This window comes from Chiloscyllium plagiosum, chromosome 11 (genome assembly GCF_004010195.1).
Source record: "Chiloscyllium plagiosum isolate BGI_BamShark_2017 chromosome 11, ASM401019v2, whole genome shotgun sequence".
Classification (NCBI taxonomy): Eukaryota; Metazoa; Chordata; class Chondrichthyes; order Orectolobiformes; family Hemiscylliidae; genus Chiloscyllium; species Chiloscyllium plagiosum.
The window spans coordinates 32,604,412-32,631,880 of NC_057720.1; the positions used below are offsets into that span (position 1 = coordinate 32,604,412).

General features: G+C 39.3%; 1 protein-coding gene across 1 annotated transcript in view; it reads left to right on the plus strand.

Moving 5' to 3' along the window:
- The window catches only part of ptch2 (patched 2), a 107,419-nt gene extending 90,313 nt beyond the window's left edge, over positions 1-17,106 (plus strand). The window contains exons 19-24 of the mRNA XM_043699052.1: positions 2,264-2,401; positions 3,819-3,961; positions 10,798-10,897; positions 13,283-13,558; positions 14,636-15,187; positions 16,562-17,106. Coding sequence (XP_043554987.1) covers positions 2,264-2,401; positions 3,819-3,961; positions 10,798-10,897; positions 13,283-13,558; positions 14,636-15,187 — 1,209 coding nt within the window. The 3' untranslated portion in view covers positions 16,562-17,106. The remainder of the gene's footprint in view (positions 1-2,263; positions 2,402-3,818; positions 3,962-10,797; positions 10,898-13,282; positions 13,559-14,635; positions 15,188-16,561) is intronic.
- The last annotated feature ends 10,363 nt before the right edge of the window (positions 17,107-27,469 follow it).

Sequence of the window (27,469 nt, forward strand, 5' to 3'; positions counted from 1 at the left end):
GAGCTATTCCTCAACATTCTCCTTCCCTTGAGGAGCACAGCCAGTTTTTTGTTTGACTTAGATTGGAAAATAATTATGCGGAAAGAAAAGGTTAATGCAGCTTGAATCTGAAGTCTTTTTTACAGTTTTAAGGCACACACATAGTGCCATAACAATATTTTCCTTGAAAACTCTGATTAAAAGAACATTACTTTGGAATTTAAAAACCACTCTTTGTTTATCAACCATGGCTGAGCTGGTGGTATCCTCACTTCTGAGTCACAAGGCAGTGGGTTCAATTCCCATTCCAAAGATTTCGACAAAGAAGTTGAGGCTTAGAAACTGCTATAGCCCCAAGGGAGTATAGCATTGTTGGAAGAACTGTTCATAGGATGGGATCTTAAACCTATACTCTTTCTGTGTTGGACATCAAAAAAATCACACAACATTTTTTCAGAGAAGTGCGGGTATGTTAGCCACCAATGTCTTGGATAACATATATCCCTCAATCCAGGACAAGGTTAAAAAAAAAGAGGTTATCTAGTCATTAAACAATTACTGTTCATTGAAAATTGCTGTGTAAAAATGAGTAGATTACAACAATTACTGCACTTGGTTGACTATAGAATGCTTTGGACCATGCTGAAATTGTGAAAGAGGCTATATTAATACGATTTTAATTGATTTCCCATTATTTGATGTTTAGTTACAGTGGTGATAATGCCTTTACAACAGTGAAATACTGAAAACTCATCCATGTATAGTAATCCTATTCAATTTCATTATGAAGGAATTTGAATTTATCTATGGTTCCTTTTGCACCAGTCAAACAACAGGGTATGCGTGACAAAACCTGCCTTGTGCTGACATCAAAGCAAGAATCTTATCACAGCTTAGGTACAGGGGAAGCGAAATAAGTAAAGACAGAACCAATTTTCATACAAGCACACAAATCCTTGGCTGTTCATTGCAATCATGAGTCAAATGTGCCAAGTGTCAACATGTTAGCATAAAAGTTGAGTGGATATTGTTGTGTGAAATAAAAAATGGAAATAAAAGGTTTCCTTGTCCCCACTTTAAAGGTGGTAGATATTCCCTGTAAACATTAAATCACAGGAGGCCCCTGTAACTCGATGCCTAACAGATGATAATGGCAGTAAGGTTCAGAGAGAATGCTCAGTTGCTGCTAACCTCATCTTCTCCCGTTCTGGGCTAGAGGGGACTAGAGGAATTTACATTTAAATAGCTTGCAGCCGAAGATAAAAGGACACATTATAAACAAACCCCTTGCTCTAGCATTTACTTACAAAGGGCAATATCTTTCTCCTCTCTGGTTTTGAAGTTAACCCTTCAAGTCAATCCTCAAATTTGTAGGAAGCTTTTTCTCATTCTGTCAATAAGATGAATGTCTTTGCTGTTTCCAACATTCAAAATCTTGAAATGTTAATTCCAAATCAGGAACTTCCTCTTCTTTTGCCTTGGATGTTTTAACTGGAAAATGTCATTGATTAAAGTGATAATGTGGGAAACCTGCAGTAATTCAATGCGTGTCATCATCAATGGAATAACCCAGTGAAAGTAAAGGCAGAATCTGTTTCAGTCAAAATATTCTACTATGTGAGGAAATATAAATAATTCAGTGTAAGATACTCCATTTATGTTTCGACATGCACAACATATTATAACATGCAACGTTGTGGATAGCAATTAATGAGCATTGTCCTTATCACACTGATCTCATACATTTTTTCAATTTTTATCAATAAGATTCAAAAGGTCTGCATTACATGAAGAGGTAATGGGAGGAGTGGTCCCCTTTTGGCAAACTCCATATCAGCTGGCCAACAGCAAAATATTTTCCCAATCTGATATGACTTTTTTTTTGTAAAAACAAGTTAATTGAATTCTAAATATTATGCACTTTTCTCCATCAATTTTATTCTGGCACATGCGATCCTTTAGAATTTGTGATGGCCATTCCACTGATTCGTTCCTCAATTAAAACTAAACCGTCCAATTTTCATTCTTTTATTAATATTTCTTTAGTACTTTCTCTGTCTCTGTATTTTGAATCCTTGCTTCAAATGGAAATTGTGATTAAATTAATAGCTTAGCGGTACGTCATCTAACTCACCCAGTTTCATATATACAAGGCCAAATTATTTGTAGGTACTTTGCCCAGTCACTTCCCATTGAAGACTGACTTTTTGTCACCTAGGCTTAAGCCACTGAGAACTCATGGTTTCCCTGCATGTCTAAGTCCTTCACCTTTGTTTATCTGCAGGTATTTGTCCTTGCTATGATGACAGTAGAACTCTTTGGAATTATGGGACTCATGGGCATCAAACTGAGTGCAATTCCTGTCGTGATCTTGATTGCATCTGTTGGAATTGGAGTGGAATTCACTGTCCATGTAGCTCTGGTGAGTAGATCTATTCTTTCTAGTATATAATTACCAACAAGGATAACTACAGCCCATACCATGGCAATGACTTCTGACCACAGTCAAATCTTGGTCTGAAGCTGTATCTCTCTTTCAGATTTTTTATTTCTGCATGCCTCCTATTTCCTTTGCCCCATTATTGCCAGCCATGCTTTCTGCTCTCAAAGCCTTAAATTCTGGTGTTCCTTCCCCAAATCTCTCAGCATATCTACTGTCCTCGAAAAAGCTTATCGAGTTTTAGCCATTCCTCCAAATGTATTCTTTGTCTATATTACTTCAGTGAAGGCTCTTGGTCAAATTTTCTACTCTTAAAGTGCCAATTAAATGCGAACTGATGATGCTGATAAAATTGAAATGTAGAATGGAGTAATTTAGCTGCAGAATAGATTTAATATTGTGACTACATACAACAGTCTGAAAATAAAGTATTTTCCTTTTGCAGCAAAAAAGAAATAAGCATCTGGTGTATTTAGCAGATTCATTTGAGTTTCTGATAAATCCTTTAGTTTAACTTCGAAAGTTTTTTTTTCTGTCATGGCTTATCAGCATTACTGAGAAAGTTAGCATTTGTTGCCAAAGTTTAATTGTTCTTGAATTGAGTGGCATTCAAAAGTCAACCACATTGCTGTGGGTCTGGAGTTACATGGAAGCTGGGCCAAGTGAGGGTGGCAGATTTCCTTCACTAAAATAAACAGTGAGTTTTTACAACAATGGACAGTGGCTACATGCTTGCCATTGGATTAGCTTTTCATTCCAGATTTTTATTGAATGTAGATTCCATCAGCTTTTGTGATGAGATTTGAAACCTTGTTCCAATATTCCAAACAAGAGTCACATTGGACTCAGACCATTAACCCTGATTATTTCTCCACAGATGCTGCCCAACCTGCTGAGTTTCTTCAGCATTTTTTGTTTTTATTTCAGATCTGCTGCCTCACAGCGCCAGAGACCAGGTTCAGTTCCCACCTCAGGCGACTGACTGTGGAGTTTGCACATTCTCCCCGTGTCAGTGTGGGTTTCCTCCGGTTTCCTCCCACAGTCTAAAAATGTGCAGGTTAGGTGAATTGGCCATGCTAAATTGCCCGTAGTGTTGGGTGAAGGGATATATGTAGGGGAATGGGTCTGGGTGGGTTGCGCTTTGACAGGTCGGTGTGAACTTGTTGGACCGAAGGGCCTGTTTCCACACTGTAAGCAATCTAATCTAAAGTAATCTAATCTAATCTCCAACATCTACAGTATTTTACATTTATTCCACAGCATTAGCCAACTGTCTAGATCACTAGGCCATTGATAGAACTACTCCACCACCGACTCCCACTAAGTGTTTAAGTGCATTTCTTTTATATTTGTACAATTTGACCATTGATATCAATATGCCTTATTTGTTACATTATAGGGTTTCCTGACTGCCATTGGAAATAGGAATTTACGTTCTGCTGTGGCACTGGAACACATGTTTGCACCAGTGATAGACGGTGCAATCTCCACACTACTCGGAGTCCTGATGTTGGCTGGTTCTGAGTTTGACTTCATCATTAGGTAGGTTTTGAACAGGGCCCCTATACGGGCAAATATTTCTGGCAGATTTCTCTTTTACATTATCCACCACAAATGAAATGGATGGGAGAATTATTTCAAAGCATTTTTCAATTCTATTTCAATTTCTTTTTTCTGCTGCTGATGTTGGTTAAATACTATTCCCAAACCAAGAAGGTACACAAGAGAAGAAATTTTAACAAGCTTGCCAACTGAGAGAATGTGCAAACATAGACAATTTTAAAGTAACGCTCGTGGTGAAAAACCTACAGGACTGAGTGGATGTTGCATTTACACTCATCCCAGTGACCTTAATAGAGTGTAAAATTGAGGAAGTTGAAAAACTAGTGGAATCTCGATCACTGCTAGAAAATAGATAGTTATAGATAATGTTGATTTTCTGTTGGAGGTTCAGCTTCATTGAACAGAATTTGATGCCACCTGTGAGTCTGGTCGTGGTGAGGTATTTACTCAGGCAGGAGGAGACAAGTGGGACCCTGTCTGGGTGTGAAAGCTTGCGGTGTCCTTTCCACTTAGATGCTAATTGAGGTTCTTAAGTGGTTAGTGGCAGTTGCCACCACTTTCAATGGCTGTGACATTCAGCTTCCCCAGGCTTTGGAATGGCCTATCTACAGTAACTCTTATCTCTGGAATGGTTGTGTTATTGGAGATGGTAGCTAAGATGGTAAAATAGCTTTTTACTTTGAAAGACGTACATGATTCAAAGAAGTGATGTAATTGCTGAAATATTCCTTACCCTCGAAGTGACATAAGATCAAACTAATAGAGCACCTCAACCTACTTCAGCACTACAGTTGAATACAGCTTTGTATTTATCATTTCAGGTTAAATATTCTTCAAATGTCAACTTTAATAAACTGCATTCTTTAAATCTTGCTAAAGGTATAACAAATACCCACAGTAGAATTGCTGAGGTGCTGATGCTGCCTCCAGTGTATGTAGCAGATTTGATGCCCATCTGTAATAGTGCTTTAAGACTTGTCATCACTCGCTGTAAGGGTGATACTCAGCTGTCGTTCCTATTCATTTGATTGATGTAACCTATGACACTGAGTAGATATCCAGTCCATAAGTACTCCCAGAGCAGAAGTTATACTTTAACATGCTGGCTTCCGGAGGGGACCAGGATGAATGTTTTAAGTGCCAAAACCATTGCTTTGAGTAAAATGGAACTCGTGAGATTTTAAATAATGTAGAAAATTTAAAAGGCAATCACAAAATAAATGCTAAACTATCTTTAGTTCTTTACCTCTTCCTCCTCAATGTGCTTCCTTTTTTCCTAGAACCATACCATTAAGTAGGGCTGACAATTCTACTTTACAGTGATTTGTCAGATCAGCTTCAGTGGCTAGTGACTCATGGAGGCCAACATTCCCTGGGGCACGGCTCTAACTCTGGTAGAACTTACTATAAAATGATGGACAGAGATAATCTGGCATATTTTGTAAGGAACTTAGTTTGCACCATCCCTTAAAGGACAGACATTTTCTGGGCCAGAGACTGGGCAGCATCTCATTTTATTGGGACTTTCTGCTCCATTAAGCTAAATGGAACCCAGCATTTATAATTGCTGAAGGCCGGCACATTGGGGAGGGAGAGATCTAAAACCAGGTGAAATTTGTCACTTCAGTCCCAGGCTTTAACACCATCTAGCTGTCATGGATATACGCTTGAAAGGTTGAAACTATTCCACTTCCCTTGCCAAAGAGAAATTTCAATTATGATCTTTGGATATAAAGCAATAGCAGAAACAAAACAAAGATTATTTGATTGTCATATCTTCCCGCATCCATATTTTCCAAAATGCAGCATTCGTCAGTCACAGCATGTTCCATGTAAGAAAGACTTGTCATGACCTCAGGACATTCCAAAGCCTTAACAGCCAGTGAAGCACTTTTGAAATGTTGGAATATAGAAAACGTAATAACCAATTTGCACACAGCCCCACAAGCAGAAATGAAGTAATCTGCTTTCCGTGTCACTTGAGGGGCACCAGGGAGAACACCACTACTATTATATGATGTAGTGCCACAGGGCTTTTTTTTAAACAGCTCCCCAAGAACGCAGACGCGGCATATGTTCACTGTCTCAGCCAACCGACAGCTCCTCCAATAGCACTGTACTCCCTCATTACAGCTGTGGAGTACCAGCCTGGGCTATGCATGAAGACTCTGATGTGGAGCACGAATGCACACTTTCTGACTTATAAGCAAGAGTGCTACCACTGAACCATGACCGACAGGATGTGGATCCATATATCGCAAACAGAATCAAACATGAAAACCATAGATTCTGTCATGTGATGAAACCCATTAGTTCAGTAATAACACAATTTATTCACAAGAGTGCAAGTAAATCAGTTGACCGGTCACAAAATAAGTGTTAGAACCAAGTAAAATCCTGAGCTTGTGTTGGCTGTATTGCACAGGAGTAGAAGGTGTTTGAAGTTCCTGATGAATGGATTAAAATGAGTTATTTGTACTATCATATTGGGAGAAGATGGACAATGAAAACTTGAATGTGAGTCTGCACACAGAGTGGTACTTTGTAGAGGAGCAGGGCAAAGAAGTGGGCTATCTCTGCTTTTCAGAGAGAAGGATTGTGAAAGTTACATGTTTATAGAAAAACAGGAAAATATATTCTGCCCTCGGTATCATTTAGGAATAATGAGAAACAGGGAATCTATTTTGCAAGTCCAAACTGTCATTTTTCTTCTAAACATTGAACTAAATGAACCACAAGGTAGACTTTCAGTCAGGGAGGTCTTGTTTAGAGAGCCAGTCAGATAGCGTGGGTTAGTGTAAAGAAGTTGTTGTAAATATTTCTTCTTTGGTGCATGCACCATAAACAGCTGAACAAACTCTGCATTTTTCAGCAAGCCATCCTCAGAATGGAAAAGATTACAGAAAGGATAAACAACGAGATTCTGACATGCTGCCTACATGGAGGTCCTGTACAACAGGCCAACCGATTGATTTTCAGACTGTTGGCTTAAGTAAAATAAATAGAAGATGGTTGCCTGTCTGATTGCAGTAATAGGAGGGCCCCTCTTGTTATGAAGGGCAAAAAGAGGGTGGCAATCAAGGCTTCAGTTTTTTTCTTGGTGTGGGGGATATCAACCAGCATGTTCAGTTGCCACTTTTGCCAAATTTTGTTGACCCCATATTCACCAGGAAAGGGCAGTGCAAATAGATTAAATATTGTAGGAAAGGCCCCTCTGGGAGTCACAGCTAATTAAACTGACTAAGCCTTAAGAGTCTGAGGGAAAGTCGTTGCACTACGATTATTCTCCAAATTTGATCAAAATTGTGGGAGGACTCAGGGGTGTGGCAACAGGCTAAGGCAAAATATCTACGTCCCTTTCTACTTAGAATTAGCAAAAGGCAAACACTGAGGCAGCTCTCATTACAAAACCCAGCAATGTGGAAAATTCAATCTGGTGAATGTTCTGGCAGCAAATGAGGGAGACAGTAAAATTTGAGAGAGTTGTATTTGGCTCAAAAAGGAGAGTAGCTGAATTTGTTTTTCAGCATTATCAGCAGGAATCTTCTGCTAAATGATTTATCAGCAGTCTTGGAATCCAGGACCACAACTATACTTGTTTTAAAAACAAGGTGAGAAGGAGATTGGCACAAAGAGTGGGGCATGTACATTGGGTTCATTCTGCTGTGACCAATGCTTTTCATGAAATTAGCGATAGAAATTACCCAGCCTCATAAGCAATGGCTTCAAAAGGGTATTTTCTGCTGATACCACTGGCCTTTGCCCAAAAACAAATCCCGCATGAGATGCAAAGGCCCCTTTAACAAATGGTAATACAAGAGCCTGCTGCTCCCCCAAACGTATGTAAACAGAACCAAGCCACAGTGGAAACTCACAAGCCAAAAAAAAAATTGTTTTCAGTGAGGCGGGGAGACAGATCCTGATGCTCCATCAGAGTTGCGTGCCATTCCTGTGAATTCCAACCAATGCATATTGTTGCTTATCTTAGTGTGCTGTTAAATAAACACTTGGCCTTCCGCTGCACACATGGGGCTCAGAGGCTTTAAAGCAGAAAAGACGAGTAGAAAGCTTACTGCTGTTCTGCAGCTGTGCTCAAGTTTCTGGTTTGTGGCAATTGCTGTTCTCTAGACTACTGCGCATTTTAAATGATTAAGTGTTCTTAAGTAAAGGTACATTGAAATCAATATTAAACCAAGCAATAAAAAGAATATAAAATTCACCATTGGCTTTATTTCATCTCTTTTTCTGGTGAGGTATTAAATAGAGCCTCTGGTTGACCTTTCTTCACAGATAGATGCAAAAGATCCCAAAATCTTAGCAGGACTAAAACACTTAATGGTAAGGTCCTAGGGAGTGTTGCTGAACAAAGAGACCTTGGAGTGCAGGTTCATAGCTCCTTGAAAGTGGAGTCGCAGATAGATAGGATAGTGAAGAAGGCATTTGGTATGCTTTCCTTTATTGGTCAGAGTATTGAGTACAGGAGTTGGGAGGTCATGTTGCGGCTGTACAGGACATTGGTTAGGCCATTGTTGGAATATTGCGTGCAATTCTGATCGCCTTCCTATCGGAAAGATGTTGTGAAACTTGAAAGGGTTCAAAAGAGATTTACAAGGATGTTGCCAGGGTTGGAGGCTCTGAGCTACAGGGAGAGGCTGAACAGGCTGGGGCTGTTTTCCCTGGAACATCGGAGGCTGAGGGGTGACCTTATAGAGGTTTACAAAATTATGAGGGGTATGGGTAGGATAAATAGACAAAGTCTTTTCCCTGGGGTCGGGGAGTCCAGAACTAGAGGGTATGGGTTTAGGGTGAGAGGGGAAAGATATAAAAGAGACCTAAGGGGCAACTTTTTCACGCAGAGGGTGGTACGTGTATGGACTGAACTGCCAGAGGAAGTGGTGGAGACTGGTACAATTGCAACATTTAAGAGACATTTGGATGGGTATATGAATAGGAAGGGTTTGGAGGGATATGGGCCAGGTGCTGGCAGGTGGGACTAGATTGGGTTGGGATATCTGGTCGGCATGGACGGGTTGGACCGAAGGGTTTCCATGCTGTACATCTCTACAACTCTACATTTCAAAGAAAAGTAATAAAGTTCTCAGTTAACATTTATCCCTCAATCAAGCATCACCAAGAATAAATTATATGATTTTTCATATTTGTGAGATTGTAATGAGCACAAATTAGATGCTGTGTTTTCCTCCATTACAAGTAGAAGGACCCAAGATTTTGTAAGGTGCTATTTAATTTCAAGCTTATTCCTTTTTTTTCCAAAATTAGCCTTGGAAAGTAAGGTGAATTGGTTTAAGGAGGGAAAGTGCAGTGTTTAAGTCCCAGACAACTAAAGACATGGCACCAGTGATGGGCTGATTTAAACCGAGGTTGATTGAGCAACCAGAATTGAAAAAGTGCAGCTAATGCAGATGGTTGTCAGTCTGGATGAGGCTAGAGGTCGAAAAGGGATGAAAAGCCGTGGTAGTATTTGAAAACAAGAATGAGAATTTCAAAACTTCTGGAATTGCTGAACCAGGAGATATGTAAGTGAGCACAAAGGTGACAGAAACTTGGTATGTATTAGGACACAGGCACAACAATTTCCGATGACCTCAAGTCTGTGCAGGGTGTAATGTGGGAGGCTGATCAGGAATACTTTGGAATAATCAAGTCTAAAGGTAGCAAAGTTATGGATGAGGTTTTCAGTGGTAGATGAGTGGAGGCAAAGATAAAGCTGTATAGTTTTAAGAAAATGGTAGTGGCCTGTCATAGTGACGGTACAAATCCATGGGTCAAATATGATACCAGACCCCTCCTTGCATCACTAACAAGGTTTGAAATGAAGATCCCTTCAAAGGAGTAGTAGTTAACCTTGGGTTCTGTGCATGAAGATGGTATACTATGAAGATACTTGAGTTTTCTTGCATATAGAACCAAGTTTCTGTCCTTCTCTCACACACACATATACTCACACAGTTCAGGAAGTGCCAGGACCGTAATGATAGATGAGCCTGCCACTGGGAATAGGGCTAAGTCCTCTGCTGAGGAATTCCACTTGAAATCGAGCCAAATGCCTTAATTCTTCCAAGTACAGTTAGGAGTTTCTGTGGAGGCCTTTTGCGCTGTAATTAATGTATGCCTTCAGACCAACAGGCCCGAAACAGGAAATTGGCCATAATGGTTCACAACCTTTACCAATTTACTTACACAGCAGGAGATGTAACTCATAGATGGCCTTGGGATATGCCACCTAGTTGCACATTGCACAGTTAAAAGATCTGAGTACAGAACATTCAGAGGGAGGAGGCAGAATGTTTATAGTAGATTGGAGTTAGAGGTGGTAACAGCCCCATGTTGTTTGAAACATAGCTTCACATCCTAAGGAGCTGGTGTTCACTTTAGTCAATATGGACAGAAATCAGCAGCTTCCTTTTTTCTTGTGTCCCTATGAACCACACAATGTGAGCTTAGTTTTCTGTTCAGTTGCCAGGCAGATTAATGCGAGCCATTTAGTTACTTCAGCTGTTTCCCTGCTCCCTTGTATACTAAACCAGAGATAACTTCTATTCAATTCATATAGTTTGTTATCTTTGGCATTAATTAATTCCCTTACAAAATTGTAATGGTTACACCCTCGCTCTGCCTCTAAAAACCCATGTATGACTTTGCTGCTGAGTACTTTTGACTTTGGGGATGCTAGATAACCTTGGCTTGGAACGACCAGATTTGTGGCTAACCTTATTGAACATAAAGTCTGATCAGAATAATAAAATTAAGTCGAATGAGTGGTCACAATGTAAATTCTTGTTCTTCATTTGCAGGTACTTCTTTGCTGTTTTGACCATACTAACAGTTTTGGGTATCCTTAATGGTCTCGTTCTACTTCCAGTTTTGCTGTCCGTTGTTGGACCCCCTGCAGAGGTAAGCAGAGCAAAGTCTTGATTTATTGAACCTTCTTAGGTCTATTGACAGAATTAGCCAACCTTGAAACATAATTCTTAATTAATTGGGTTAGTGATTTATTGTGACAAGCACTATCTCACGGTAGACTTTAACTCCAACCTCCCCAGTAGGTTTCAGAAGAGAAATTTAAAAGCCCTACTGTGGATGTTAAGGTGCACTCCCAAACCCCTTCGCTTTACTGCGCCAGATGTATCCAGACCCTGTCCCCAGTCTGAGTACTGGAGGTCAGTGTTCACAGTATGATTCTTCCACAGTGGCATATATTGGCAAAACTCATACTGTCAATACTACAGAAACTGGGTTAATTTTTTTATAGTCAGTATTTGTTTTTCACTGGCTTGCCCCACCTTCTGCTAGGTTTTCAAGCCACTTTCACACTATAGCATAACAACTCCTTACTTTATTGACCTAAATAGCAATGGATAGAAAAGGCAGCGAAGATAAATGATGTGTTTGGATCTCACTAGTGCTTCAAACTAAATATACAAGGCTCATTTACCTCAGGGGCTTGGACATTTCCATCTGCTCTGCATCGGCTCCAGACTTACCCTAATCAGTAATAGCGGGTTTCATTTGACTGGGTGCGCAGAGAGTTAAATGCAGGAAGCTTATTTTCCTAATGATGGAGGCACAAACTCCCTGCTTCAAGATTTGTGTCTGAAAAGCTATCTCTCAATTAGGAATTGCTTGAAATTAGGAATTTCTTTTTTGACAATTTATTATCCCCTTCACAAAGAACACAATCTGACATAAACACAGTTTTCCTTGACAAATCCTCGGCTTGACAAACATTCTTTATGGCTCTTTCTTCAATAGAGAAACTGTGTACTGTATAGTATTATATTCTGTGGTGCCACCTCACATCTAATGTAGCCCATGCCCCTCACTACAGCAGTAGGTACATTGATTTTTCACTCAGTATAACACAACATAATATATTCCAATTAACCCAATCTGTCAACAGCTCCATTGTAAGAACAAACTCAGATGAAACACTTTCAATAATACGGTTTGTGCCTTTTCTAAGTTTTAGATTTACTCTTCTGTGCTACCTTATCCTAGAGTCCTATGCTATTGACTCTATTCGAACTTAGGTATTTCCCATACAGGAAATACAAATTGATTTTAAAAGCATGTTTGCATTTTATTAACAAGATTTAAGTTCTCCTGCATTCAAAACTGAATTTTGTGTAACAAGAGCTTCACCCTGTAAAGATAATTAATATAATTGGAAGCAGGCCCTTTTAATATGAGTTACAAATTCATGTTTGTTGTGAATCTGCACCATCAGCACAGCAGTTGGATTGAGTAACTGAAGACCAAAATTTTAATCTTGGGGTTCACTAGACTTTCCTAGTTTGTGATCTTATCTGAACCCCTTAATTAGACTAAAACCTCATAATCCATTCCCAGGTATCCATTATTTTGCACACAATATGAAAGCTGTGTTAACATTACTATCTGTAATCACTTCAGACTACTATATCTATTATTCTGCAAATAATATACTGCCATAATGATTATTTAGAACGTGCAATGACTGACTTGATCACCTTTCCTTGAGTAAAATGTTAACAGGCTACTACAGTCTTGTTAACATACAACTGGATTAAGAGGAGGCTTGGAATTTGTAGTATTCCGATGCAAAGTACCCATCATTGATGGGATATAGGTGCAAATTCCCAATACTGCTCATTTCCCAAGTGCTACATTGTCATTGTGGAGTGTTGTGCTTGGAGCACTCTCGCATAGTCTCTTGCAGTTCCATAAATAGAAACCTTGATCACATATTTTGGCTGCACTTGTTTTGCGATGTTGGGGTTGACTTTCCTTAAACCTTTCACACTTTGCAAGCTCCAGAACTAGAGGTCATAGTCTAAGAATAAGGGGTAAGCCATTTAGGACTGAAATGAAGAAGAATTTCTTCACTCAGAGAGTTGTGAACCTGTGGAATACTGGGATTGTATGATCAGCCATGATCATACTAAATGGTGGTGCAGGCTTGAAGGGCCAAATGGCCTACTCCTGCACCTATTTTCTGTGTTTCTAAGGCATTCAACTGAAACCTAATGTCATGCAAGAAGGGAAGTTTCACCAGATAAACTTACTGTGCCACTTAACACCTCCCTTTGTCCCCACCCCTACCACCACCACTGCCAGACCCCGCTCCCAGCACCTTTTTCAGGAGTAAGACAGATGTGTATCTAAAAATAAATATTAATCAGACATGGAGCATAATCAGGGGTCCAGAGACGTCTGTGTCACCAATCTCGCTGAAGAATGGTAAACACATAGGCCAAAGTTTATTTTCCTTCATTAATCTTTTCAATCCTTTGTAAATAGATTACACCTGCAGATCGAGGCAGTCGTTTGCCAACTCCTTCACCCGAGCCAATTCCACCACCCATGAATCATCATGGCTTCTATGTCCGTTCATTTCCACGTCAGCAAAGTATGTTTTCTGAATCCTCGGATTCAGAATATTACTCAGAGACCACAGCGTCTGGGATCAGCGAGGAGGACCTGCCGCACTTTGACCAGAGTGCATACATCATCCCACCAACCCACTCACGGATACTGGTGGAGTCGGGAAGCGATCCTAACTTCCCACGAGTCACAGTAAGTGCTTTTTTTTGTCATTCAAAGCACTATCAGTTTGTCATTGGCCTTTTGACATCAATTAGTTAATGATATTGGCATGGCCTTTAGTAAAAGAGCAAAATAGAATTTAATTTTCTTCCCTTCTCTGGAACAGGATTAACAAAGTATCTTACTCTCTCGACTATACACATAAAAACCATGATGACAATGATATTGATTTATTCTTATGTCCCATATTTATTAGTCCACATCTGCTGTCAGTAACAGCTTTGAGGGTGTATTTATACAGCTTGGATTATATTAATTCAAGAAAGTAGCTCACCACCACCTTCTCATGGGCATCTAGAGATAGGCAATAAATGCTGACCTAGCTTTCCGTGAACAATAAATAAAGAAAATATTGGATTCAGAAAAATGTATTTCTACTCAAGCTGATTGTTGAGTGAAAGACCTACTAGCCAATATTTTGGGGGTTGGTAAAGCAAAAATGGCCTGAGTACTTCTCTATCTCATCCTCCCCTCAGCTATGGCACTGCTCTGTCTTAGTATGAACAATTGCTGATATCCAAAGATATCTATATGCTTGGTAACCTTGCTATAAAAGGTGTGGGTTACATTCCAAACCTGTTCCTGTGAATTATATGTATGAGGGTAGGGATGGAAGAATGGCTAGGATGTACCATTGGATGCTAGTGTGGGGAAATTTCTCTTGAAGTAACCAATCATGTATTTTACTTTGAATAATTATTAAATAATAAAACATCAGCCTTTAGTGCTGTCTTCACAAGGTTAAGTATCTTAGTATCACTGTCTTTCAGGTTCCCTATGCAGAGTCAACATCGACATCCGCATCCCTAATATCTGATAAGGTGTAAGCTTTTAAGGCCTTTATAATACTTTAGACAACTGCTTGCAATGCTAGGCTGCCAGCTCACCATGAGCACTTCAAGTAAATTAGGGATGGGTAATAAAAATTGCATTTTCTAGATTGTCCTATGAATAACTAAAACAAATCTGATACAGTAATTCTTAAAATGTGAAAGATTTGTTGAAAACAAATATGCAGACAATATTACTTTTGATTTTCTCCAACAGATTGTGAAACCATACAAAGAGCTTAATGATTCCTCTTCAAGGAAGAGTCACATAAACTCAAAAGGACAACCTCAACCTACTGTGGATTCTGTTAGTTCTCAACTAGCCTGGCAAGAACCTAAAGACTTACAACAAGCAACAGGAGAAGGGGGATACATCTCTAATAGTGGTCTGCACAGTAGGAGTGCTGTTCAATCTATCCAACCTGTCAATTCCTCTAGGGGTCAACACAGGTCTCGGAACAACAGGACTCACCATCCGAGGACTACACTTCCAGCATACTCAACCAGTGTGCCTGGATCAAGCAACCCTTTCACTACGGTGACTGCCACAGCATCAGTGACACTGGCTGTGCACCCGGGTGTACCACAGACATTTAAAGGGTACACACATGAAGGGTTCGAGGACAGTGAGTCAGACTGCTTCGAGGAACCGCACATAACCTCCTCATATGTGAATCATCAGAAAACAACAGACTCCAAAGTGGAGATTTTTGAACTACAGGATGTTGAATGTGAAGTAAGGAGCAGAGAAGCCTCAAGAAGGCATTAGGTGAGTTTTTTCTTTCTTTTTAGTGGAAATGCTCCACAATAAAAATTCAAGCACAGAATCAGAATTTATTTTGACCTTAAGTATCATATTTAATATATTTGCTGACCACACCTTTTTCTTCCTACTTTTTTTATATATTATGTCACCATTTCTCATTGACTTTCCTGGTATATCCAACAATGATCTGCTTTCTCCCATCTTCGTGATGGTTTGCTGCATTTTTCATGGAGGGGTGAGAGTCACACTATAGAAAACAAACTACACCAGTGCTCCTCAGTGTTTAATGATTCTGATGTTCTTGCAGGATGTACAATATTGGATTGCATGTACATCTAGCGTGTACTGAGTCCTGTCCACAAGCTCCCTCCTCAGAGGGAGAGGTCTCAGTTGTTTCTTGTGATTGTGACAACATTGTCAGTAACCATTCCTTTCAAGGTTCTGGGCTCATGGCTTCATTAAGCTTAATGGTCATCAGCTGAACAGGCCAGATAGGACAGAGTTTTTAAAATCCCAGGCTGAAAGCATCTATCTAAACTGTATTTGCTACATTTTGGAAAGGCATCAGTTCCCCCTTAGAATCTCCTCCTGATGTAAAGTCTCCTGTTCAGCTACATACTGTGTACTTCCTTCATGGAGTTGCAAGTGTGTCCTGAAACCTCAAAGCAATCCAGCATCTGAACCCCACAAGAGGTCATTGTCAGGTGGATCAGCTCGCTCAGCATTATTGGACCTCTTATCAAATCAGGCGGCTTCCTAGTCTGTTTGGCTTAATGAATCACTGGGTATAGTTGCTCAGTCAAGTGAGGCAGCTGGCCAAAGAAAAAGGTTTCTTGATGTACTCTGACTGATGTTATATACTGATTCAGTCTTTATATCTGTTTTTAGTTTGTATATTTTAGTTTGTATTTGGTCTTTTTTAGTTTCGCTGACGGCATTTGTCCCTCTGCCTATGTCCTGTCAGCACGGTGTTAAAGTCAGTTGAAGTGCAACTTAATCAGAATCGAAGAAAGATTTCCTTGCTGATGAAAATGCACAGGAAAGTTTGCCTCTAAACAAAACAATAGAATTTTTCAATAACTTCAAACTTACACTTTAAAAATGATTAAATGTACACTTTAACAGCAATCAAATAATCCTGATTCCAATAATAGGGATTCAAGAGAAAAGGAGACAGTATTTTAACTTTTTTCTCTTTGTAAATCTGTGGTTAGTTAAGAGAATAACATAATTTGTTTGGACATTATAATTTCACTGATTTTAGATGGTGAAACTCTGATTAACATAATAAGTGATGATGCTGATCATAAACATAGGTTATAACGTTTGTTCTTGGCTTTATGTTAACGATACCTTTAATGTTCACCTTATCTGCAGGTCGCCTCACATGCAAGTGGCAACCAAAGAATGCTAACATTCCCTCCACATCCCGATGTCCTTCAGCTCAAGAAACGTGTAAAACTGCCTATGTACATAAACTTCATGACAGAGACAGGAAATTTATATTAAAATATTAAGTTGCCGTTTAAATATATTTTAATACTAAAAAACAAAACAAACCTATTTAATGATGTACTGTATACTTCTGTATGATATACTGTGTAAAGCACCAGAAAATTCAGAGGCAGAGTTCTAATGAATGGTAAGATATGTAGTCTGTGTACAATGAAGAGAGTTTTTGTATCTTTGGGTTCAGATAAGTGATGATTGCTTGATTATTTTGCTGCTACTCTTTTTAAAACTTAATAGTTTATATAGATTAAAATTCTGCCACCACATCATTCCTTTACCCTGCACACCCCACCACCATTCCATCACAACTTTCTTTCTATGCAAGTACCTAGTTACATAGAATAGAATCCCTACAGTTTGGAAACAGGCCCTTCGGCCCAACACGTCCACACTGACCCTCCGAAGAGTAACCCATGCAGACCCATTCCCCTACATTTAAACCCTGACTAATGCACCCGACCTACCTAACCTGTACATCTTTAGGTCTTTACCATGAAAGATGTTTTACCAGTTTCAACAAATTACCATGGTTACCACAGCAGTTTGCTTTTCTCACAGGCTTGTGTATGGGGACGCCCAGATTGTACTGTAATGTTGTTAAAATTTAGTTTAGTGACCTAAACTGAATTCTTTTTTTTTAAAATGTCATCTTTTTTTCAAACACAAGTTCAAGAGTTCATAAAGACAGCTACCTGCCATAGTATAAAATGATTTTTCACCCTATCTCCTCCAACAATGATATCGTGAGCAATCTAGCCAAGTGTACTGTAATTACAGTGTGACTTAGCCTGTGGGCCAGACTATTAAGAGCATGTGGAGTAACATGAAGTTAAAGTCAGGCATTGTGATGAGGATTACAGAATGCAATTTCAAATAGATGAGCTGTTACCAATTATTGGGCATTTAGAGCAATTATAGCAAGCCTTCTGAACATTGAATACCAGACACAGTAGTTGAGTCGTACAGAATAGCAAGGTTCCAGCTTCAATCCTGGTCTGTGTTGAGTTAATTGGTACCGGCCAAGGCCATGGTGGGAGTAGTCAAATTAATCTCAGTGCTGTTGAATTATGGAGGAGACAATACTAAAATTTATTTTTCCTTCTCAGAGTGTTGACTCGTTGGTAAGGTGTGCTTCAGTAGATGCCTTTAAATACCCTATCCATATGATTGCTCTTCAATGTGTGAAATGTGACAGTTGGGTGAGAATAAGCTATTAGACATGATGGCCATAGTTACACTTGATTCTGTCCTTATCCACATGCACACATGCAGAGCTTGCTGAAAAGCTATCTGAGTCAAAAGTCTATAAGGAATTGAAAAAAGCAAAAAAAAACCTGAATGATGGCCTAATGGAGATCTTTAAAATTTTTCAGGGTAGATAGATGTTTCCACTTGCGGGGCAGTCTGAAACTAAGGTCTAAAATTATAAGGTAGTCACAAATACATCCAGTAAGGAATTCAGAAGATGTTTTACTAGAGAAGGATGAAAATGTGGAACCTGCTACCACATGATCAGGTTGGGTAGAATAATTAGATGCCTTTAAGGGGAAGCTGGATTAGTACATGAGGGAGAAAGAAATAAAAGTAAATGTTGATAGGGTGAGATAAAGTACAATGGGAGGATGCATAGATGAACCATGAGCTCTGGTAGAGGCCAGTTAGACTAAACTGCCAGTTTAAGGAGAATTCATTGTAATTCCTTCATTAACTGAGAGGAGCTGGGATGAATTATGAAAGCCTCCCATTGATCTTAGCTAATTTAACACAGAAAGTGGACCAACATCTTGGTGTAAATAACTCACTAACCAGTCCATTTATCAGTTCAGCCATCAGGGCAGCTTTAACTTTTCTTCTGCTTTATAAATGTCAGGCATCTTGGTGTTAACCAGCAGGCAATGAATGATTCTATTAATTGCAGTACAGCTTTCATTGATCATTGCAATTGAGGTTTTGTTTAATTTTGTGCACCTTTCCATTTAGTTGTACTGTTTATATGAGTTTATTAGTGATGTCCTGCTCAAGAAGAATAACACTTTTCATATTTCTGTATTGCCAATATTGCTTTTGCAGTGCCACCCTTCCTAGCCCAATAAAAATAATTATGCCTGTGAGAAATTGCAAACTTGGACCCATGACCCACCATACCTTGTGAATAGTTATTTGGGCTTTCAGCTCAAACAACCTGACCAGTTTTGCTCCAACCATATAATACGTACATATACACGATATAACAGTTTAAGGGTCCTTTCTTTTCTAGAATTCTGCTTTCATTCTTAGTAGTTGTTAGTGTTTGATCTTCCATTTTCTTATAGGGTTTGTCAGACATTGTTTAAGGTACTAACAATTTGTCTAATTTGTAGTCCTGCTTATAAACTACAGCCAAAGCCACACTGAAACCTATTGTTTTTGACATTCTTGAGTCCTGTCTCCAAATTTAACTAATCTGAATTTTCCCTTCTGTATGAATATATCTCGAAAGACACCTAAATGAAACAAACAATGATTTGAAGTGTAGGCATTTTGGTAATCAACCTGCAATCTTCAAAACTATTATTAATTTCTTTATAGAATAACAAAAATCATAATTGCTTGAATACTATTGGTTATGATAATAGTGGTGATTTAAGCCGATTTATCTGTGGCCCACTTTGAAAATGCATTAAATCTAATTCTTTAAAACTGAATGATAAAGAGACTGAAGATTAGTTTCAAAAATTGGGTTATTTCACTGTTCCAATCATTCATTATTGCGTTAATGCAATTTAAATGTTGCCTGTGCATCTTCTCACAGCCATTGTGTTCTCATTGAATACGCAGCTCATTTAAGCACCAAATACTCAGTTTTCTAACCAGACTAAAGAGATTGGAGCCTCATAGCCAGTAAAAATGAATGAATGAATGAAAGTATTTTAATAGTTTTTTTTGCCAGGGGTGTTATATTTATATTTTTGTACAATTTTGAAAAAAAAAGGTGTTTGTCACAGAGGTACTTACCAACAAGGCTCTGGATCTTATGCTGAGCCACATGGTTTGAAATCGTTAGGATGTCCCATTAAACTACATTAACACACATGACATGCCATTTATACAATGCCATATACTTGAACCCACTAATCCCAACTCTTGACATAACACAGGAGAAGCTGGTAGGGTTTGTAGGTGTGTATCTAACTGTTGCCAATGTAGCAAATGCAAATTTTGTTAGAACAATTTAATTATTGAAATAGAATGGTTGCTTGCTTGAAATTTCAACATTAAGTATCAATTTTCTGAACTTATCTAGATTGATTTACTTTCTAACTTTATTTTACTTTTTTTCCCCTGCTTTTGAGGCCAGACATTTGGTGCACAGTCTAGTGTGGGTGGCTGTCCATAAATATGGCAAATGCCACTAGCAGGTGAAGCCCATCACTTACAAGAGTCCCTTACAATCTTCACTTTATCTGTTAGTTCCCATCTTTTGTCCCGTCTGTTCTTTGAAGTTAATCATTAAAACAATATCTGCTGGTTTTCAAATTCCAAAAGAAAATTGAATTGATCCTCTCCAATAAGGTCATTTTTTTAAAAAATTATTTTGAGATAGAAAATGAGAATACAAAATGGAGAATATAACTGGGCATTGTGATACAGTCCAATTTGTTAATGATTTTAAGTAATATTTTATAAAGTCAGCACATTGTGTTTAATTAATACATGTTTCCTGTGATCTCCCTCTTGTGGTTTTCAAACTTTTCTTTACACAGGATCCTCCAGAAATACAACTCTTAGATGCCACCTATACTCAATTCTGAAAAGTCTTCACTACCCAGATAAACCTAAGTGTTGCAGTTCTTTAATATGCAAGAACAGAAATGGCATACTGGTAGGCCATGAACACTGAAGTCTAATGATCTTACATTACCGTCATTAACCCCTAGATCTCCTGGACCCCAGTTTGAAAAACCTAAGTTTCTAGTCATCTTATACTATCTCTATAGAAAGCTACCCAGGGATCAATTGGTTACAGAACCTGGAATCCCAAGTGATCAGCATTCACAGTATCACTGCAGGAGTAGTTTCCACTCTATGTGAAGAAAGTTTTTGAATGAGAATTTATGCGATGTTAAAGTACAGAAGTGACGGAGCATTGAGAAACCATGTTAAATGTAGATAAACATGGCCATTTTGCCACAGAAATGAAATACCGAAAGTGACCATTGCATCAGCTTTTACTAGCTCCAAATTTTGCATCTTTCAAACCAGTCACAGGCACAGTTGACGATCCAGAGTTTTAAGGGTTCATCTCTGCGATTTGTCTAATCACTGCCAGTTCAACAAATGCAGGGAACTTTGTTTATTCTAGAACTTTTGTAAATGTATTTGAAGCAAAACGGGGCTGCTTCAACTTAAAAAAAATGTAAGTGTACAAATGCTGTATCTGTCTAACATGTGAGGGGAGAAAAGAGAAAAACATGTTTTTTATTGTAGATTCCAGTAGAAAATATGTCTTGTCTCTTTCTGTAAGGTAAAAATCTTGTAAATTGTAGTTACTGTAGCAGGAAAGAAAATATACCCTCCACATGAAAAAAAATCTAATCTGCTCATGTGGGCTATTTTTGGTTGATGGGTATATGTAATCACAGTTAAAATATTGTATGCCATATAAGTTATTTATATAAAATTTTTATTTTTGTAGTTGTACAGAAGTAGCCCTCTGACTGAAGTATATTTTTAAAGAGTAAATATATATTATTATATTATATATTGTTAATTGGGTTCATTACTAAGGTTTGGCGGCACACCTTCTCGTATACACTTCTGCAGAATGAAGGATGTGTACTGAACTGTTACTGTCTGAGTTGTCATCTTGTTTTGTTATGGCTCCTTGCATCCTATTCATTCCTGTTAATTGAGTTGATCATTTGGACATCCAGACATTGTGACCAATAAGCCTGCTCCTTGTGACTGTTATACTGCCATGTTTAGTCTCCCAGCACAATAGGAGATTAACTAACACAATAAAAATAAATATGAACCATTTAATCTAATGGTTGTCCTGTGTACTTTATCGCATTTTCAGCAGCTAAACAGTTCTTAAATTTTGAAGCATACTCTATTATTTTATCTATCAGCTGGCATTTTCCTCAAAACATCATTTTAAATTTTCTCAATCAAGAAAAATAATTATTGTTATATCTGTGGGTACTTTTTTCAGTAAGAAGAGGTGAGTGTCACTGGCAAGGCCAGTGTTTATTGCCTATCCTTAATTGTCATTGAACTAAGTACCTTGCTGAACCATTTCAGAAAGGCATTTTACACTCAACTACATTGCTGTCAGTCAGAAGTCACAGGTAGACTGGACTGGGATAGCAGATTTCCTCTCCAGAATTAGATCTTTAATGTACCAGTTTCATTTTACAACAATCACCATGATGGTGTATTGGACAGCAAAGAAGGTTATCTCAGAGTACAATAGGATCTTGATCAGATGGGCCAATATATAAATGTGAGTTGCTGCATTTCGGAAAAGCAAATTAGAGCAGAACTTATACACTTAATGGTAAGGTCCTGGGGAGTGTTGCTGAAAAGAGTCCTTGGAGTGCAAGTTCATCATTCCTTGAAAGTAGAGTCGCAGGTAAATAAGATAGTGAAGAAGGTGTTTAGTATGCTGTCCTTTATTGGTCGGAGTTGGTAGGTCATGTTGTAGCTGTATAGGACATTGGTTAGGCCACTTTTGAAATGTTGCGTGCAATTCTGGTCTCCTTTCGGAAGAATGTAGTGAAGGGTTCAGAAAAGATTTACACGGATGTTGCTAGGGTTGGAGGATTTGAGCTATAGGTGAGGCTGAATAATCTGGGGCTGTTTTCCCTGGAGTATCGAGGCTGAGGGGTGACCTTATAGACGCTTATAAAATCATGAGGAGCACGGATAGGGTAAATAGACAAAGTATTTTCCCTGGAGTGGGGGAGTCCAGAACCAGAGGGCATAGGTTTTGGGTGAGTGGGAAAAAAAATTACAAGGAACCTAAGGGGCAATTTTTTCACACAGAGGGTGGTGAATGTATGGAGTGAGCTGCCAGAGGAAGTGGTGGAGGCTGGTACAATGACAACATTTAAAAGTCATCTGGATGTGTATATGAATAGGAAGGGTTTAGAGGGATATGGTCCAAGTGCTTGAAAATAAGATGAGTATAGGTTAGGATATCTGGTCAGCATGGACGAGTTGGACCGAAGGGTCTGTTTCCTTGCTGTACATCTCTATGATTCTATGACAATTGGTTGCCAGGGTCACCATTTCTGAAACAAAAATTGCTGGGGATCTGGCAGCATCTGTGGACAGAATGTTTCAAGCCCAGTATCCCTGCTTCAGAACCAATCCTTCTTCAGTTCTTTGTATTATTTCGCTATTACTGAGACTGCTAATTTAAATTCCACCAACTGTCATGAAGCTGCCATTAGCCTGAGTCTCTGGATTACTAAACCAGTAACATTACCTCTATGTCACCATCACCCCAACATAGGTATAGCTACTGACTGAGGGGAAATCTGTACAGCTGCACTTTTGTGTTATTCTCCCAACCTTTGAGAAAGATCTTCACAAAAATTTGGTGCTACTGAATCTCAGAAAATAAAAAAAAGATACTTAGCAACATTACTTCCAGATAATAAAGTATATGCATGTCAGGCCACTAATACAGTCACATAACCATTACATGTATTTCATTCTAAATTGATCCTGTCAGTCAAATATATGAAACAGTGAATGATATGAATTGGTTATGGTAAAAGCCAAAGTGTAATTGAGGATCAGAATCTATCCAGAAAGCAAATATAATTCATGAGCTGTAAATCTCTTGCTCATGCAATAAAATGTAGGCATTCATATTTGCGTTACAAGTTCACAATTGGTGACTTTTTTTTCAAACTCCATTTGTGAGATTGGGTCATGCCTCTGGAGAATACATCCACCATCTGCTTTTCAAATCAAACCAGATGCTGCACAGTTTGTGAGATTCTGCATAGATGCTCTTTCTGATGGGTTTTTACATGGAAACCTGGGACAAGTTGCTTTATAATAGTGGAAGTATACAGCATGAGTGAGTATCTGTCCTGTCCATGTGACTATACACTTTAGAGGTATTGACAGAATTGTGACCATTTGCTTTGAAGTCATCTATCAAATGCAATTTGTAGCAATTAAAAATAACTAGGTTAACATTTATAAAGCATGTTTCACGTTCCCACCTATTCACCATTACCCATTCCCCCCTCCATTCTCCCATAACCCCCATTCTCCCCCTCTCCATTCACCACATATTCCATTATCATTCCCCCACAACCCAATTTCCCATTACCATCTCCCCTTTCTTCACGCTACCCTCCTCTCATTGATCTCATGGAGCAGTTGATGGAAGACAAGCAGAATGAACACCTAGTTTTCAATCAGCAGGAATCGGGCATCAGCAAGTAGTCAATTAGGCCACAGCTTCCAGTATAAAAATATGCAAACTTTTTAAAAGGCACACTGTTGTTAGCAATCAAGCTGGGCTCCATGGCAGCCATGCCTACTTCGGAACTCACAACCCCAAAATCTTGACTCCACTAGAGGCCAAGAGCTACATTTTGGGAAGTACTGCTTTATGTCCACGTGAGAGCGTAGGTTGGGCCCTAGCTGATAGCTCACCTGAAAGACATGTCACCGACAGTACAACATTTCATCAGTGTCTATGTTTCTAAGTGCTCCCCTTTGATCTCAGATGAATCTACTCATTTCCAATGCTGAAATAATTAAGCCAAACTGCAACAAGAGCTGTCCACACATTCAATTAGGAAAAAGTGAGGACTGCAGATGCTGGAGATCAGAGCTAAAAATGTGTTGCTGGAAAAGCGCAGCAGGTCAGGCAGCATCCAAGGAGCAGGAGAATCGACGTTTCGGGCATAAGCCCTTCTTCAGGCTTATGCCCGAAACGTCGATTCTCCTGCTCCTTGGATGCTGCCTGACCTGCTGCGCTTTTCCAGCAACACATTTTTCAGTCCATACATTTAATGCCAATCATTCTGTTAAAGGCATCATCGTACTCCAATTCGTTGCTAAATAATTCTTATGGAAAATCAGACACAACTGATAATTGGACAATCTGCTTATTCTGTAATGCACTGCTGCCCAATAAATGGTTATTGAAAAGGTGTACAATAGGGCGTATGAAATAACAGTATGTAGATAAAATTAATGCAAGCTATCAAATCCTGCAGTTCCACTGAATTTCAGAAACTGTTTAAGCTTCAATATAATGGTTTATAGCTTCATTGAAAATGCTTGATTGGATTATTGGCTTGTAGCTCACTCCCAGGCATCTATTATCCTTTGACCTTTTCACACATACCCTTTACATACCATCCAATTGTCCAGAACTGCTCCGCAGCTGCAATGGGTAATTACTTGGAAGTATTCTATTAGTTTTAGAATGAGTACTACAAGATTAGTTGTCATTCCTGGCATACCCTCCACAGCTGACATTCAGTCTGCGTACATGTTGTCCCCAAACATCAATGTTTCCTTAAAGTATGCGCAAAATATATTTAAACCAAAATAATCTGAATAAAATGAAGCTAGTTACACTTGTGAATAGCTCTTTATGGCCTTTAACGGTAGCAGGGAGGGTTTTGGTGCTCCCTATGTGAATGTGTTCCCACATGCATCCCATGTTCATTTAGATATTTCTCACGCAACAACTTATATTTCTATTTTAATGTTTAAAAATATCTCTCCGCATTTTATGGAGGCAGTTGATAATGAACCACATAAGATGCTACCAAGGCAGATGACCAAAAGCTTGATTAAGGAAATAATTTTTAAGGAGTGAGTCAAAGGAGAAAAGAGAGGTAAAGAGGTTTAGGATAGTTAAGCTTGTGGGGCCTATGCAACTGAAGCCCCAACAGAATCCTAGAATCCCATATGCCCATCAAGTCTGCACAGAGCCTCTGAAGAACATCCCGCCCATACTCCATAATTACCATGTCTAATGCACCTAACCTGCACGCTACTCAGCAATTATTTAGCATGGCCAATCCGCCTAACCTGCACATCTTTGGACTGTGGAGGAAACCAGAGTACCTGGCAGAAACCCAAGCAGACACAAGTAGAACAAAGAAACTTCACACAATCACCCATTGCTAGAATCGAACCCAGATTCTGCGAGGAAGTGGCACTAACCACTGTGCCACCCAATCGTGGGGACAATTAAAATTGTGGATATTTATGAGGCCAGTGGGCGGCACGGTGGCACAGTGGTTAGCACTGCTGCCTCACAGCACCAGAGACCCGGGTTCAATTCCCGCCTCGGGCGACTAACTGTATGGAGTTTGCACATTCTCGCCATGTCTGCGTTGGTTTCCTCCGGCTACTCCGGTTTCCTCCCACAGTCCAAAAAATGTGCAGGTTAGGTGAATTGGCCATGCTAAATTGCCTGTGGTGTCAGGTGAAGGGGTAAATGTAGGGGAATGGGTCTGGGTGGGTTGCGCTTCGGCGGGTCGGTGTGGACTTGTTGGGCTGAAGGGCCTGTTTCCACATTGTAAGTAATCTAATCTAATCTAATTAGAGGAGAACATACCTCAGAGAGTTGTGAGTCTGGAGGAGATTTCACAGATAGGGAGATATGTGGCCATGGAGGAATTTGAAAATAAGAATTAGAATTTTGAATTTGAGGTCTTGCTTACCCAGGTGTAGGTCCATGAATACTGGGGTGATGGATGAACACAGAATGATGCAACAAGGACAAGGGCAGCATAATTTTAGATGGCCTTGTGTTTACAAACGTTGGAATGTGGTAAACTAACCTGGAGTATGTTGGAATAGTCAAGTCTAGAGAAAACATAGGCACACTAAGGAGTTGAGTGAAGAGTGGAGTTACAGAAATGGAAATAGGTGATTTTAAGTGATGGCATAGATATGTGACCGGAAACTAATTTCAGAGTTAATTATGACACAGAGTTTGCAAATAGTCTGGTTCTGTTTTCAGACGGTTGCTTGGAAAAGAAATGGAATCAGTAGCTAGAGATGGAAACTGAATACCTTTGGTCTTCCCATATTTAATTGGTTGGGGTCTTTGCTTTTCCAGTACTGAAATGTCAAATAAACAGGAAAGGCATTGAAGAGGTTGTGGTGAGGTGTCATCAATGTTCTTGTGAAAACTAATAATGTGATTTCGGACAATGTCACTAAATCACAGAGGGACAAACACTGTGTGTGTTTATGTGTGCATACGTGTGCGCAGTTGTAGGGTGTGGGGAGAGTCACCAAAGGTAGCAGTAGTATGAATTTGTTAAGGACAAATCATGTTTAGCTGACTTCCTGGTGTTTTTTTTTTGATGAAATGAATGGTTTGTGTTGCCTGAGGATGTGGCTCAGTATTCTATTCTGCATGTTGGAAAGATGGCTATCCTTTTCTCTACTGGTAGTTTGTGCCTGTAATGGTTTCCACATACCAAATAGTGAGTGCTGTCTTACTCTATCATAGCTGAAAATATGTTGCTGGAAAAGCGCAGCAGGTCAGGCAGCATGGAAAGATGGCTATCCTTTTCTCTACTGGTAGTTTGTGCCTGTAATGGTTTCCACATACCAAATAGTGAGTGCTGTCTTACTCTATCATAGCTGAAAATATGTTGCTGGAAAAGCGCAGCAGGTCAGGCAGCACCCAGGGAACAGGAGAATCGACGTTTCGGGCATAAGCCCTTCTTCAGGAATGAGGAAAGTTTGTCCAGCAGGCTAAGATAAAAGGTATGGAGGAGGGATTTG